Source organism: Cyprinus carpio, chromosome B22 (assembly GCF_018340385.1).
Source record: "Cyprinus carpio isolate SPL01 chromosome B22, ASM1834038v1, whole genome shotgun sequence".
Classification (NCBI taxonomy): Eukaryota; Metazoa; Chordata; class Actinopteri; order Cypriniformes; family Cyprinidae; genus Cyprinus; species Cyprinus carpio.
This window is the reverse complement of record NC_056618.1, coordinates 4,118,203-4,133,036: the sequence shown is the minus strand read 5'-3', so window position 1 is coordinate 4,133,036 and position 14,834 is coordinate 4,118,203. Positions and strand designations below refer to the sequence as shown.

The following is a 14,834-nucleotide window of genomic DNA, read 5'->3' as shown; positions in this document are numbered from 1 at the left end:
AAACACAGTGAAGACCCAAAATGCCCCATTCACCATGATGATCCTCTTAAACAGCCAGTGACCCGCAAAAAACATCCAGAAACTCCAGAATACAAAGATTACTCCTTAAATACTTATTAAACCTCAAAAACACCCCAATGATCCCCTAAAAAACCCAGTGATCCCCAAACCTGCCAAACGAACTCTGAAACACCCAGATTATTCTCTAAATACTTAATGACCCTCAAAACACCCCAATGATCCCATAAAACACCTAGTGACCCCCAAAATGCCCAGAAACCCAGGAACACCCAGATTACTCCCTAAATATTTAATGTCCCTCAGAAAGACCCCAATGATTTCCTGGAACACACAGTGACCCTTAAAACTTTCCAGAAATTCACAACACCCAGATTGCTCTCCTAAATAAATGAATCCCCAAAAAAACAACAAAACTACACAAAAAAAACACCCAACCACAAAAAAAACCACCAAACTAAAAAACAACAAAACAAACAAAAAAACACCCAGATTTAATGTAGAAACACCCCAAAAACACACAGTGCCCCTCAAAAATGTAAAACAAACTCCAAAAAAAATTAAACACCCAGATTATTCTCTGAAATTTAATGTCCCTCAAAAAAACACCTCAAACACCTAGTGACACCCAAAAAAACCCAAAAATCCCCAAAAAAGTGAACACAAAAACCTAAAAACAAACTCCAAAACAAAAACACCCCAATGATACCTTAAAACACCCAGTGACCCCCCAAAAAAACCAAACGAAACTGAAACACCCAGATTACTCCCTAAATATTTAATGTCCCTCAAAATATCCCAATGATCCTCTAAAAAATCAAAACACCCAGCAACACCTTCTAAAACTCCCATAACCTCAATTACTCTCTAAATATTTAATCCTCAAAAACAACCCAATGATACCCTAAAACACCCAGTGACCCCCAAAACACCAAACGAAACTCCAAAACACACAGATTACTCCCTAAATATTTAATGTCCCTCAGAAACACCCCAATGATTTCCTAGAACACACAGTGACCCTCAAAAATGTAAAAAAAAAAAAAAAAAATTTAAAACACCCAGATTACTCTCTAAATATATGTCCCTCAAAAATACCTCAATGATACCCTAAAAACACCCAGTGACCCCCAAAACTACCAAATGAATCTCCAAAACACCCAGATAACTCCCTAAATACTTACTGAACCTCAAAAACACCCAGTGACCTCCAAAACTGCCCAATGATACATCTAAAACACAATGTCCCTCAAAATATCCCAATGAAACGAAACTGAAAACCCAAATAACACCCAAAACATCAAATGACCCTCAAAATATCCCAATGATCCCCTAAAACACATCAAATGACCCCAGCAACACCTTCAAACGAACTCCCAACCCCAATGATTACTCTCTAAATATTTAATCACCCTCAAAAACACCCCAATGATACCTTAAAACACCCAGTGACCCCCAAAACCACCAAACGAAACTGAAACACCCAGATTACTCCCTAAATACTTAATGTCCCTCAAAAACACCCCAATGATTTCCCAGAACACCCAGTGACACTCAGAAATGTCCAGAAACTCAAAACTTAATTACCTAATAATTATAGAACCCTAAAAATAACCCTAATGATCCCCTAAAACATCCAGTGATTCTCAAAAACACCCAAGCAAAGTTCCAACACACCCTGATTGCTCCCTGAATACTTAATCACCCTCAAAATTCCCCAGTGATCCCCTAAAACACCAAATGACTCCAAAATGCACAGAAACCCATAAACACTCCCTAAATACTCAATTGCCCTCAACAACTAAATGTCCCTCACCTGACCAGTTAATACCAGCACTTTCCCATTCTATTCTTTCCCATTTTTGAAAAAAACACCTTGCTATGTGCACTGTGCTTATTGTAAACACCCCGATGACTTCCTAGAACACGTGTGACCATCAAACATGTGACCATCAAAAAAATGTCCAGAAACCCAAAACACCCAGATTACTCCCTAATAATTACAGAACCCCAAAAACAACCCCAATGATCCCCTAAAATACCCAAGCAAAGTTCCAACACACCCTGAATACTTAATGACCCTCAAAAACAACCAAATGATCCGCTAAAAACACCCAGTGACCCCCATAAACACCTCCATCACTCTCAGATTGCTCCCTATACACCCAATAGCTCTCAAAAACATCACTGGCCTAATAAAATTACACCTCATTTACCCTAAAACACCCAATGAGATCAAAATCACCTCACCAATCCTATTAAACACCCCATTCCCATATTAAACAGCAAGCACAAACTATGTAAAAGCGGCAGTCCTTCTGGTGCACTCAGTGTCCAAATTCACTCACTCGTTTTCATTGACTCAAGTGAACTGTATAAGTGGACTAGGAAATAGTGAATGAGGGTATATAGGCATGATTTCAGTTACAGCCTGCGACTCCGGGACATGGACCATAAATCATTCAATCAGTGAAATGATTCGTGAACCTGCTCTGAAGTTCTGATCTGAATCAAAACATTTGCGAATCGTGATCCGAGTAGAGCGCTTCGAAACAGTGAATCGTTGAGTTTCAAAAAGCTCAGTGGCGCTTTTTATCTTGTTTTTGTTAGTGAATCGCTTGAACTGAATGATCAAAGTCATGAGTTTGAATCAATCGGAGCGGTTCCAACGTAAATTACTCACTCAAATGATTCGGTTTGTCTGTTTCTTTTGCTTTTGGCTTCATCAGCCATGTTTACACGACACTGGCAGTACTACTACTGGCTTGGTTCACTAGTTTTATGACATTAACTGAAATAAGACGATTACAAATAAAATATAAATATTTTCATTCATCCAACACAAATCTACGAACATATTCAGATGAGGTTTACTATTAATATGACGAGCTGCAGCACAACACAAGCATGTTTAGGAATCAGCCCAGAAGATGCATTAGTGAGGTTTTACCCTGTAGTTTTATTCAGAAGTTCTTCAGGTGTTTTACAAAAGCCTGTAGAAAACATCAGCGGTCGTTCATCCTGCAGTGCAGACGCAGGAACGTGTTCCCCTTCACATTACCAGGAAACTGAGACAGGAAGACATGGACACATTTCATCGGCGCTCGTCTCCGTTCAGAACGCACAGATTCACAGCATGTCTACATGATCCAGTTAGCAGCACAACCACGGGAAACAACATCAGACTGAGGTCAAAGGTCACAGCCGCTACAGGAACAGCTTCATGATATGCTGGATTGGGGACGTCGTGTTGCGACCACAGTCATTGATTCAGATAACTAAGTAATAAAGCGTTATTAAATAACATTAATACAAACTCTGGAGTCAGATATTCAATCACTGATCTGAGTTCTGATATAAATGTGATCACAGCATCATTTCTCAGGAACGCAAACGAAGAAACACAATTAAAAAAAATGGAAAGTTTGAGGTTTGCAAGTTGTAATGACGTTCTGCCAATTGTTGCAATAGTGATTGGGGAAGATCCCTAGCTGGTCTATAAAAAGGTTTTGGGCAGGTGAGGCTGGGAGGCCAGATAAGACCAGCTTAAACCAGGAAAGACCAGCAAGCCATCATAGGCTGGTTTAAGCATCGTTTTATTTTAATAAGCTTGTTTTGAAGCATTTAAGATTAGTAAAGTTTCATGTGTCATTTAATTATGAAACGCGTTTCATAACGATTCGATCCACAATGAAAACGATGCAAGAGCTTGTTGCATTCTCAATGCCGCCACAAGGGGCGCTATACGGAAAATTAGCATTACAGTCAGCTCAACTGCTATCAAGACGGAGCAGAATCTTGCTGAACAGATTAGTTAGAGTTAGTTAAATGTGTTTACATGTAGCTAGTAGAAAAATAACACATCTTGTATAATAAGAGTCATCTGAAGTAAACTCTAACGCCCCTTCAGTGCTGAGGTTTGTTACCGCCACATCGACACAAAAGCATGCGTTTAAATACAACAATGCGCTCGTATGTGGTGTTAGCGTTGTTTTGGACTTTATCAGCAACACAACAAAAGGCTAGCTTGCGAACGACCCAAACAAATGAAAATGGATTTCACAAATAGCAGCAACCTTTGGTATTTAACTTCAGATGGCGAAATAGCTTTAATCGCGGTAGCGCTGCAGTATTTCGCAAGTGTCTTATTGGTCAATGCATTTTTGTAACACTGCGTTGTCAAAGAAAGTTTCGTCCCCATCATGAATAGGAATGCACTGCTGCGATTTGAAGACGGCGGAAATTTGAGGCGAATGTTGTTGTCTCTTTGACCCGCACAACCTGACCCGGTCCGGTTTAGAGTTAAGTTTGCGCTGATTTCATCAGCGACAAATCGTCCGTTTTATAAAAACAACAACTCTGAAGGTCACAGTGATCGGTCAGCACGCCTGGAATGGTTCGACTCAGTACATGTCCTTGTAGATCTCCTGCAGCAGCGGGTGCAGCGACGTCTCGGACTCCGTCTTCTTGATCTTCTGCACCAGCTGCGCGTTCTCCGTCACCAGCTGCCGCAGGTCTGCCAGCTTCTGCAGCAGCTTGGGGAAGATGAAGCTGGCGTCGGGATGATTGAGCTGCAGGTGCTGGTTGAGGGCCTGGAGGATGTTGTCCTGGATCTCCTCCACCTGGTGGACGTTCGTGAGACCTGGACGATCTACACGCAAGCACACCAATTTTATTTGGGCGATTATGTACTGAACTTTCTTAAACTACTGCATTGAACTTCACAGTAACACACTAACAGTATACATCACTGTAAGTCATATATAAAAGCTATACATGCATTTATAAGTCTCGAGTATACTGTGTACTATGTATATTGTGTAAAATGTGTATATTGTTATGTATATTGTAAATTTTTCATATCTTGTCATATCTAAGAATTTCACCATCGGTATACTTGTGTACACGATGTGTGACAATAAAAAGATTTGATTTTGATTTGATGCATGTAAACTAGGGATGGGCGATATAGGCTTAAAAATAAATCACAATACTTTCTGGTATTTATTGCGGTAACTATATCAATGACGATAATTCAGGGAATCCTGCTGCTTTAGAGAAATGTATTATCTTTCCTATTTTTACCCAAAATAGGGTGTTATTAGCTTTACTTAGTACACACTCAGTAATGAGTAATGAGTGTTTAATTCATACAGGAAGCCAGAGGGCGCTCTCGCGCGGAAACTCCACATGCATCGCAGAAGTAATAGCACTGACGACGCTCCAGGAAATCCCTAATATGGACAAAGTATCCAGTTAACGCTGTATAAAACGCACAACGGAAATAAAGAAATTTTAACTGATGAAACTTGAAGACTATAAACATACAATTGCACAAAATATATCTATGGTCTGTGTACTTTAAGCAATCTTGAGTAATTTTTATAAGGAAAGTATATTTATAATGCAATGCTGATCGACATAGCCTTTATCGCTCTGTAACATAAAACCACATCTGGTCACAAAAAAGAAGTTATTTCAAACACTCGACTATGTTATGAAGTTAATTTGGAGAAAAAACATGTCAATAAATGATATCTTTGTTGGACAACAGGTTTGCAAACAGGCTCATACACAAGCAAAACTGTGCTACTGTACTATATTTATTCATCGCACAGACTGATTTTTTTGTGCACCGTACAGCCCTGACCAAACCAGTTCCAGATCGTAGAAGGAGCTCCTCAATTAGCGATAAACTCCTCCTCAATTTCACGTCCGCCTTTCGCCACACAACTAGGCTTTATCGTTATTATCGCAGAAAGACTAATTCTTATCACAGGGAGAATTTCTACCAGTATATCGCAAACGATAAGATATCGCCCGTCCCTAATGTAAACTCTGTTACAATCTTGCTGCAGTTTCATCTTCAACCACTAGGGGTCGATGAAACGGAAACACTCTCACCTCCACAGAGGATAATGGCGGCCACGAAGAGCGCGAGGTCGCTGTCGTCCAGCTCGAGAGCGTTAAACTTCACTGCAAACTCAAACTTCGGCTCCATGATCTCGTTGAAGGGTTTGCGCAGACTGCGCAGGAACTCTCTCGTCACGAAGCCCCGCCCATTCGCCACCAGCAGCCCATCTTTATTCATGAGCGACGGCAGCATGGCGAAGATCGCCTCGTGGACCCCGTATTTCAGCAGCGTCACCTGCAGGAGCGGAGGGAAGCTAGCTGAACAGATTTCTGTTTAAAACGCTCTTGCGTAAGCCGTCACATTTTTATTTTATTTTATTTTTTTGGTTTTGCAAAAAAGATTTACTGAAGAGGTCTTCTGAACTATATTTAGAATAATATACATTCTGCTTGTGTTTAATAAGACAAATTTGTATGCTATAATGACTTTTAAGATGGTTCACACAAAGATTTGTTTTGCCTGCATTAAATGCACTGATTTATGCAAGAATGACTTTACAAATGTTTTTACAAAAAGTGAAATGCGTTACATTAAATGCAACAATGTTCTCAAGAACTGCTTAATAAACGTTCTTATTCTGATTTTATTTTGTGAAACAAATTCAGTTTAAAATTTCAAAATTTTTTCCTAGACATTTTTAAAAAATTTGTTCTGCTTTTTTAAAATTAAACGAAAGCAACAATTTCCGCAATAATGAATTTACGAATGAAGTAGAACATCTGCATTCTGTTTCAATTCAGTGAATTAGACTTTGTTTGCATTACCTGGTCATTCAAGAAAAGGTTGATGAATCCGGGGATGCTTTTGGAGAACTCTGTGAGTTCTCGTACGGTTTCCACGGTCGTGCACTGACAGCGGTAAAACACGTGCACGCCAATCTCCTTATTGGGCGGAGCTCCATTAATCACCTGATTCCACACCAGCCCGTTTTCCGCCTGCCACAGCGAGTCCATGTCATGAATGACAAACGGCTGAAGGACACACAGAGACAAAACGCTTCGTTTTCACATCTGTGTTTATTTGCAGGGCTGTTTTACTTTTTGGCATGTCTCAAGTGGGTTACCGGGCTTGCGTCGGTCTTCCCCGTCAGGATGTTGCGAGCTTTCTTCTTGGTCATGTTCAGATTCTTCAGGTAGGCGTTGTTGACCCGTTTGGCGAGAGATTTCAGATCTGACCCGCTGGTGTTCGGAGAGCTCTTTTCTCCCGCTAACAGACCCGCGACTAGCTTACGCTTCTCTGCCTCCGGCATCCGCCCGTATCGGATCGCTACAAACACAGAATCTCATTCAACACGCTAGAAAGTCACGTTTGTTTTATTAGGTCTGTTGTCGTTTCGCTCACCATCATGGGACATCCCGAGCATCAGACACTTCTGAAAACGACAGAACTGACATTTATTCCGACTTTTCTTTTGGATCTTACAGCTGCGCTCACATTTCTCATATTCCAGCTTCATTCGAATAGTCCTCCGGAAAAATCCCTGAGAGAAATAGAGACACTATATACTTACGCATGAAACATTTTACAGTTCGTTTACACAGAAAAGCACTACGCATGTGTTCACTGAATTGCATTAAATGCAACAATCTGACTTAAATGACTTTAAGAATGATTTCACAAAAAGTCGTTCGTCTGCATTTCAATAAACTAATTCAACGTTGCAGTTTACGAGCGAATGATTTTGTGTTCTAATAGTGTTTATTACATTGCATTTAATGCAACACTTTACTAAAGAACTCAACTACAAAAACATAAATTAATAAATCATTTATTCTTGTTTTGCACACAATACATTCCATTCTGCGTGTGTTCAGTGAATTGTATTAAATGCAATAATCTGATTTAATGACTTTACGAACAATTTCATAAACAGTCGTTCTGCCCACATTTCATTTTACATTTCATTCAGAATTTTTGTTTTTTGAATCAAATTCAACTTATTTCTACTAGTGTTTCATGTGTTTACATGCAACATTTTACTCAAAAATGGTGTTATGAACCATTTATACAGAATTTTTGTTTTTTGAATCAAATTCAACTTATGCATGAAACATTTTACGACTGATTTGCACAGAAATGCATTCTGCATGCATTTAATCTGATTTGACAGACTGTATAAACAAAATTTTTTGTCCATATTTCATTAAACTATTTAAATGTTACAATTTAGGCAAGAACGGTTTGCGTATTGATCTGTGTTTAATGCATTGCATTACTGTTTACACAGAAACTCTTTTTTTATAGATTTTTTGAAGTCACATGTGAGCATGACCTCTGACCTTGCAGCCCTCACAGGCATGAACGCCGTAGTGGAATCCTGACGCTCTGTCGCCACAGATGCGACACTCCATGTTTAGCCCCGCCCCCTCCTCACGGCCCTGCAGGAGCTGCTCCGACAGAGATGATGCTTTGGAGAGATCTACACACAAATGCACAATCGAACTCTTCAGACGTCTTCTAAACGAATGTAGCGTGTGAAACTAATCATCCGTTATCATCCAATCACCTGTGGAGGCTTCAGGACTGGCTGTGCTGCGGCTCGTGTTGCTCTGATCTTCCAGTTTGTTTGCCTCGTGCGGATTCGTCTCCCAGCGAAGCTCCTCCCCCTGCAGATCCATGCCGTCCTCAGGCTCCACCCCCACGTCCAGCTCCAGCTTAAGCTCCGCCCCCGCTCCCAGCTCACACAGCACATCCTCTAGGTGTTTGTCATCTGGCCCCTCCCCCTGGCTACTGCAGGGGGAGGAGTCTTCGTTCCCCACACAGACTCCGCCCACCACACCGGGGTCTCTGGGTAATCTGCTCCTCACAGCCAGAAAGGCTCTTCTGTCCATCTCCAGAAACTCAAAGACACTCATGAGCCGCGGCGATCATAACAGCACCTGAGAGACGCAAATACATTACATTATTATATATTACATTATTAAAACACTTATATAAACCAGGGTTATTGTAGTTAACTAGAATACCATCAAAAAAAACATGTTCATTACTTTAAACATTTTGGTTACTTGAAATAAAATAAATGTTAAATAAAATAAACATACATTATAAAAATACTTTATATATAAACCAGGGTTATTATAGTTAACTTCAAATTAAAATAAAACCATCGAAAAAAAAAACTGTTCCTTGAAATAAAATTAATAAGTTAACTATTACTTGAATAAAATTAATAATTTAAAAACTTTTAATTTCCATATAATTTGATGTGGAAAAATAACTAAAACTACTACAAAAATTTATAAAAACGTAATATAAATATTTTAAAACAACAAAAACTAATTAAAATGACAAAACACACAACAAAATCCTTACAAAATCTAGGGCTGCACGATTAATCGCATGCATTTGTCATGCGTGTCTCATCAGTAAAGCCGGTTCCGTGATAGCGGTAAATGTCTGTCACCTGTTTAAACGGGAGCAGTTAATACACAAGCCGTAGTTCACTGACAAGCTACGCAATTGTTCATAAAATGCGATTAATCTCAATTATGAACAGAATACGTAGCTTGTCACAACTACGGCATTAACTGCCGCTCCCGTTTGAAAACAGGTGACAGACATTTACCGCTTTAAAATAAAAATGCAATAACAATAAGACACACAAAACAAATGCATACGACCAAACATGCAGACCTAACAAAATCCTTACATTTTACAGAGAATTAACAGCAGAAAATATAAAAAACAGTTTTTTTAAAAAACAAATAGTATCTCAATAGAACTAGAATTAAATGTATATAACTTTAAATATAAACTAATAATATAAAATAAATATTTATAGTTTATTTACATAAATAATATAAAAACATACTCTAATAAAAATTTATTTATTTTTATTTACTTTACATCCTCTCTCTCTATATAGACAATATATGCTCACTTACATAAATGCATAATAAAATACATAAATACATACATATGAATATTATATTATACATAATAATGTAATATTAATATATGCATAAACTTTTATATTAACATTAAATGATTATTATACCCAAATTATGTCTTTTGTACTGTCAGTCCCATCTTAAAAGTGTCTGGTCTGATGTGTGTGTGTGTGTGTGTAAGTTTGTGTGAGAGAGAGAGTGTGTAATGTGTGTATATGTGTATTCGAGGAACAGTTGCGATAACATAAGACTGATTTGACAGCTGTAGGTTGTTCAGGAGACACCGGAGCCCCGCAGTACGCCCACTCCTGACCGACCGACCGACCGACCGCCGCACGGCATTCTGGGAACTAACACACACCAGCTGTAGAGACATGAGACGTCTGCGGCCGAACTGAAGCAAAGCCAAGCGTTCCCAGACTGACAGAGGCCTCTGACACACACACACACACACACACACACTCTCTCTTTCTCTCATACACACACACACACACACACTCTCAAACACACACACAAACCTCTGTCAGTCACACACACACACGGACATGAAACCTCTGTGAGTGGATCTCTCAGTATCAGTTCCCAGAAGCACCCAGTGAACCTCACCCAGTGAGGAGCAGAGGTCTGCGAGGCCCGTCACTGGAGCGGCTGCAGGCTGCAGGATCTGCCTCTCGCTGGAGCTTCACACACACACACCACACACACACACACACACACACACTCTGTGTTTGAGTCCTACAAGTTTGGAGAGCGTGTTTACACATCCAAAAAATATGATGAATCTGAAACTGCATTATTTTGGAGTGTATTATTTTGTCAACTTTTGGCCACACGACAATCTAAATTTTGCTGTTTCCATGGGAACAAGAATTGCGACAGAAATTTCTAACACCACAAATTTGGCAATTAAACACTTTCTAAAATCGCACAAAGTCTTCTACTAAATATCACCATCACTAAATCTTTGATTAATCTGAATGTAAACTAATTAAATAAAATAAAACAATCAAGTAAAATATAATGAGCACAAGTTTTGTTTTAGGGTTTGTCTTTGGTAATTATAATTCACTTTACAAACAAAACAAACATTTAACTAACTCAATTAATAAATAGTATAGTAGTATAGTATATATTTATTTAATGCCATGTCAGCATCAAAGGCTATTTTCATGGCAAAAACTATTTAAAAAAATAAAAGTACAACAAATACAATAAAAACTGTCAAACAAATAAACACAAGTTATATCACACAAGATTTTTCAATAAATAAATAATAGCCACAGGTTTTAAGCTTAGCCTACATTCACCATAGTATGCCTTACAGCAAAACATAAACAAAACAATACAATATAATAAAAACAAAACAAAAAAAATAAGCACAAGTTTCTGCATTCATTAGAATTTTGTGTCTTACCTTAAAACAGAACTATATAAACAAAATAAAACATATAGCCACGAATAGCCAAACGTTTTATTTAAGGGTTAGTCCATAGCTATTACAGTTTACTTTACAACACAACTAAACAAACTAAATAAAATAAACTAGGCTTAAGTTTTTTATGGCTAGTCTACAGTCCCTATTATCTGCTTCCTGGAAACCAAAGCCGTCGTGTGTCCGCTTAGACAAATAAACAAGCGCACAGATCATCCTGAAACCACAACTTTCTCCTACAAACGTCTCTCTCTGTGACTGGATTGGTCAGCTGAGCGCTATGTGGGTCAGTGTGCGGATCAATGAGTGTGTTCAAACACTGCAGACCTCCTAAAAACCTTCGTCACTACAGCAGATCAGCAGGTTTAATCTGACGCAGAATTTACACACCGCAGCACCAGTTCACACACCGCAGCGCCAAAGCTCACCACCTGGAGGCAAAAAAACAACCACCGGACTTCAACGTAACACTTTTGACTTTCTCAGTGTGTGTAATTTTCTCAGTAATTTCACACTAAAAATGTCACTGTTTCGTAATTACAGCGTATACGTTTTTCTTTATTTACCTTTAAAAAATGGAAGCGAAATGTGACAAAATGCCCCGTAGGTGGGGTGCACATTGTAACATTATCGTATGATAGCTTAAAATGTTCTCTGATCTCATGAAAAAAATATATATACAAGACAAACGAAAATATTTTGTCAATAAAATAAAATACTCCCCTACTATTCCTGCAATACGTAACTTTCTAACTGATGCAAAATACCATGTTACGTACCTGTAGTATGCAGTACACTAGTATACTATTCTGACTTTGCTGAACGCTCAAATTACCTTTTGACCCCAACGATGTGAAAGGCAGATGACCTTTGACCTCTTATAAAAAACCAAACTCAGGTCAGACTTGTAAAAGCAGAGGATTGTGGGCCTGGAAGCAAATCTCCATGGCAACAGTAGCGCTGATGTCACTTCCGTACAGGTGCGAGGTTGACGAGTTCATTAGCGAGGGTAACTCTGGGAGACGGTCCTCTCCGTCTCTAAGCCAATTAGCACTCGTTAGCATTCATTAGCTGCTTATTAGATGTGTTTGTACGACAGAAGCCAATAAACTGGTTCACCTACTCGGAACTTTATAACTTGGAAATACAGGAAGACCAGGAGAAACCAGGCTTAAAATCCAGCACAGAAAAGAACGCAAGTTTATGCTCTGCAAAATATCCTTTCTTAAAGTGTTGGTCGTCAAACTGACAGCGCAAAGTCTTTCAAAATTCAAAAACGTCATTAACAAAAAGTCATTCGCAAAATATTTACTAAAAAGTATTCAAAAACAAAGATACTTTGCACTTACTTTTTTTAATAGGAATGAATCCCATGATGCATTGCGAATGACATCAGTGAAACTATTTACGTATATGTCATTGATTAAACGTACAAAACAGAGTTTATTTGTAATTTAATACAAAATACTCAAATATATTAAGTAGTAATAAGTAAGTGTGCGAAGACTCGATTTCATCGTTCAGAATGCAGATCATTGTTTCCATGGTAACAGCGACCTCTATGATTGGCGGATCTCTCTTCAGGATTCTATTTTGTTCTTCGTAAAAAGGTAGTTTGGAATACCTGAGCAGCGGTATACGGTTAACACGCATCCTGATACCGTCTGAGCTGCCGGGAGCGGCGTTTGGATGAATAGGTAAATATATGCTTTCCGAACTTTTCTGGAAAGTTCGCTTTCGTGTCGCAAAAGAAACTTAGCGTATTTTTACTCGAAATTATGTCACACCAGTTTGTTGTTTGATTTTGCAAGTACATCACAGCCACAAGGGAGACTGACTGATTGGAGAGGTCGTCGTTTCCATGGAAACAAGAATTGCGACAAAAGTTTTACGTTCATTTTCACGGCTTCTACTTTCTACAGCTTTTCACTGTTTCCATAGAAACAAGAATCACAACAGAAACGTTCTACGCTACGGTTTTCGCTATTAAACACTTTTCGAAACCGTCTTGTGTCTCATCACCAGAACATCGCAGTCCATCGAAACGTTTATCGCTAAAAATCAATTTCTCTATAATGTGTGCGATTTTTTTTATTTTATTTTTTATTTTTTAATCCACTGTCAACTGTCAAATTTTGGCCACACGACGAAGTGTCGCTTTTTCGCAAACTCTTGCGTTAAACAAGCGCTGACATTTAACCTGCCGCCAGACAGACGATCATGGAGAAACAGTCTCTATGTGACGAATTCGAGGGGTTTCGAAGACACAACGGCGGTTTAGCGAAAATAGTCTGAAATCAAGACAACGCAAGTTTGCGAAGTATTTTTACCGTTTGCTTTCTCCACGAGGAGGACTTCAAAATATTCTTCAATAAAGAGTTGAGAAGCAAGCCGCCACTTTTCAAATGTTACCAAACTGAAGTCACTTTCGCAAACTCTTGTGTTTTACAAGATCGGATACTTCTATACAGTCACCAGGACGGTGAGACAGAAGACAGACAGACTGGGAAAATCAGCTTATATTTACACAGCGAGGAAGGAAGGAACCCTCCTCAAACCTGTCGCAGATGTTTAGTTCACAGACGCTGTTGCCTAAAATAAAAAAACAAAGAAAAAAAACGAGAAGCCTGTCCCTCTGAGAAAAACCAGAGCTAGTACACTTAATCACGCATCACTAGCGGTTCATTAACCATGATTTTACTACAAATAAAACCCAAAAAACATGCTTGCCACGGTAATCTCAAATTAAACACCAATCATAGTTTAACCATGGTATTTGTAGTAAAACTGTGGTTATGCAAATGCCCAAAAAACATGGCTACTACACTTTTACTATAATTAAACCACGGTTTATTTTTCGTAAGGGATGACACACACTACAGAGACTCGGGGTCGATGGACGGGTGCCACCACAAACATCTCAAAGGTCACATCAACATAATTTTTGTTGGCCTTGACGTCTTCTGCATGTTTGTATTTTTGCATAAAGTTGAACCTGTGATGAATGAGAACAGTTTAAAAGGTTCTGCAGTGACGTTGCAGCCCGGTACACCGGAGTCCAGTGAGTGTTTGATCGGTGTGTAAACACACACACTGTGTTGCGACAGGAGCGCTTTCACCTACAAACAACACACCCCAAAACAACACTTTCATCTATCAAACAACTGTCTATCTATCTATCTATCTATTATCTGACTGCTACCAACCAACCAACAAAACTACCATCTATCTATCTATCGTTAAACTTCTTAACTCCTCGCGTGATCCGTCAACACAGAACTCTCTCGGAAACTTCACATGATCGTAACTCTTAACAGTCTCGGTCAATAACTCATCAGAGGCTCATAATACCGCACGAGGAAACGAGCGGGAAACGAACTCACGCGATCCCGACGGTTTCCTCCGGTACCCTCCGGTCGGATCAGCGCGAATCCGCGGAGCGCTTCATGTTTACCGGGACTCGCTCCGCTGCATCACACCGGAGTCCCGACGGCGCGCCGCGCGAGCGCTCCGGCCCCGCTCCGGGATGACGTCATCGCGGCTCATTTCATTATTAACCCTATCAGAACTTCTATTC

At 39.3% G+C, this 14,834-nt stretch overlaps 1 protein-coding gene across 1 annotated transcript; it reads right to left on the bottom strand.

The window, feature by feature from the left end:
* Positions 1-2,957: 2,957 nt before the first annotated feature.
* On the bottom strand, positions 2,958-14,796 carry pparda (peroxisome proliferator-activated receptor delta a). Its single transcript, XM_019110518.2, has 8 exons — positions 14,641-14,796; positions 8,439-8,811; positions 8,212-8,351; positions 7,274-7,412; positions 6,996-7,198; positions 6,697-6,903; positions 5,923-6,166; positions 2,958-4,669 (listed from the first exon to the last, which is right to left on the bottom strand). Exons 2-8 carry the CDS (start codon positions 8,785-8,787, stop codon positions 4,422-4,424), a joined length of 1,530 nt encoding a protein of 509 aa, XP_018966063.1. The 5' UTR covers positions 8,788-8,811; positions 14,641-14,796; the 3' UTR covers positions 2,958-4,421.
* Between the last annotated feature and the right edge of the window lie 38 nt (positions 14,797-14,834).

Excerpts from the sequence above, each read along its gene's own strand:
- pparda (XM_019110518.2), bottom strand. The coding sequence starts at position 8,787 with ATGAGTGTCTTTGAGTTTCTGGAGATGGACAGAAGAGCCTTTCTGGCT. Across the intron at positions 7,413-8,211 it reads ATGCCTGTGAGGGCTGCAAG|GGATTTTTCCGGAGGACTAT; the intron begins GTCAGAGGTCAT and ends TATTTCTCTCAG. Across the intron at positions 7,199-7,273 it reads GCTCGGGATGTCCCATGATG|CGATCCGATACGGGCGGATG; the intron begins GTGAGCGAAACG and ends CTGTGTTTGTAG.